This window comes from Bombina bombina, chromosome 2, assembly GCF_027579735.1.
Source record: "Bombina bombina isolate aBomBom1 chromosome 2, aBomBom1.pri, whole genome shotgun sequence".
NCBI lineage: Eukaryota > Metazoa > Chordata > Amphibia > Anura > Bombinatoridae > Bombina > Bombina bombina.
Window position 1 is genome coordinate 924,982,465 of NC_069500.1, and position 1,442 is coordinate 924,983,906.

The 1,442-nt window shown below is 32.4% G+C and overlaps 1 protein-coding gene across 1 annotated transcript in view; it reads left to right on the forward strand.

Moving 5' to 3' along the window:
- Positions 1 to 910: 910 nt before the first annotated feature.
- LOC128648110 (C-X-C motif chemokine 10) overlaps positions 911 to 1,442 on the forward strand; it is a 2,578-nt gene continuing 2,046 nt past the window's right edge. The window contains exon 1 of the mRNA XM_053700770.1: positions 911 to 992. Coding sequence (XP_053556745.1) covers positions 935 to 992 — 58 coding nt within the window. The 5' untranslated portion in view covers positions 911 to 934. The remainder of the gene's footprint in view (positions 993 to 1,442) is intronic.

A 1,442-nucleotide genomic window follows, 5' to 3' on the forward strand; every position in this document is an offset into this window, starting at 1 on the left:
TTTAAAGCAATACATATTCTGGTGTATACTGTCCCTTTAAATGGAGTGATATCAAAAATACTAAAAAATCTCCTGTTCTTTGAGCAAGTTCTTCTCTGAAACTCCAGGTAGTGAATGGGTTAAATCATGGTACTGGTGAGGATGAGGCAGTAAACATGCCAGGTTTAATGACATGAAAGTAAAACCAACAACAAGAACGCTAGGACTTTTATGAAGAATGACTAAATGAATGACTGTTATCAGCAAGGGTCTTTTAAAACGTCACCCAGAAGCCTTGGAGCCAAAACACCTGAAGGATCATCCTTTGCTAAGGTCATAAATAGAGCCACCTTTAGTACAGGTAACTATATCCTGAATGCCAATAAATTCAAAATGAAAAATTGATAATAAGAGTAAATTACAAATTTGCTAAAAATTGCATGCTCTAACTAAATCATGAAAGAAGAAATTGTGTTTAGTGTCCCTTTAAGATAATTATAGAGAGACCACATAAAACATGCATGAATATTAAAATGGTTGAAATTATTTCTTGTAGAAACAAATACATACAAATAAATGTAAAATATGATATTGATATTAGTCTTATTTGTAATATTTAGCAATACTTGCTGATCAAATGAATATTCTTAGTTAATATGAATTTTAAAATAACAGAGCACAAAACAGAACATGTTAGGAAACAGAATTACTGGATCATGTAACATATACTCCCAAAACAAAACTATTTAAAAAAAACATCCTAAAAAGGTGCTCAGATAATAGACACAGTTACTTTATAGTTTCACTTCATAGAAAAGTCCAATTTCAGGGAAACAGTATCTCTCAGTCAGATGCAGTTTAGCAGTGATGCAATCCAGATCCAGGATATATAAGGAAGCCAACCAAGGGGTTTCTTTCACTTGCACATCAGAACGTCCTGATTTCAGCACTCACAATGGACAGCAGATCCGCTCTGATCATTTGTATACTGCTCTCTGCCACTGTTATACAAGGTATTTACAATTTTTATTAATGCAATGCATTTACAACACCAGATTTGTAGATTGCAAAATTAATAGAATGTTTGAACCTACTGAATTCAGAAAAAAACTTTTTTTTTGTGTGGACAAAATCCCGTTGCGCTAAGTAAAGAGATTTTCCTTATTATATATATATATATATATATATATATATATATATATATATATATATATATATATATATAGAGAGAGAGAGAGAGAGAGAGAGAGAGAGAGAGAGAGAGAGAGAGAGAGAGAGAGAGAGAGAGAGAGAGAGAGAGAGAGAGAGAGAGAGAGAGAGAGAGAGAGAGAGAGAGAGAGAGAGAGAGAGAGAGAGATATATATAATTGATATCATTATAAAAATCGTGTGATTGCAAATATTACAAACACACACACTAACGAAACATACACACACAAAAACACACAAATATACATACACACA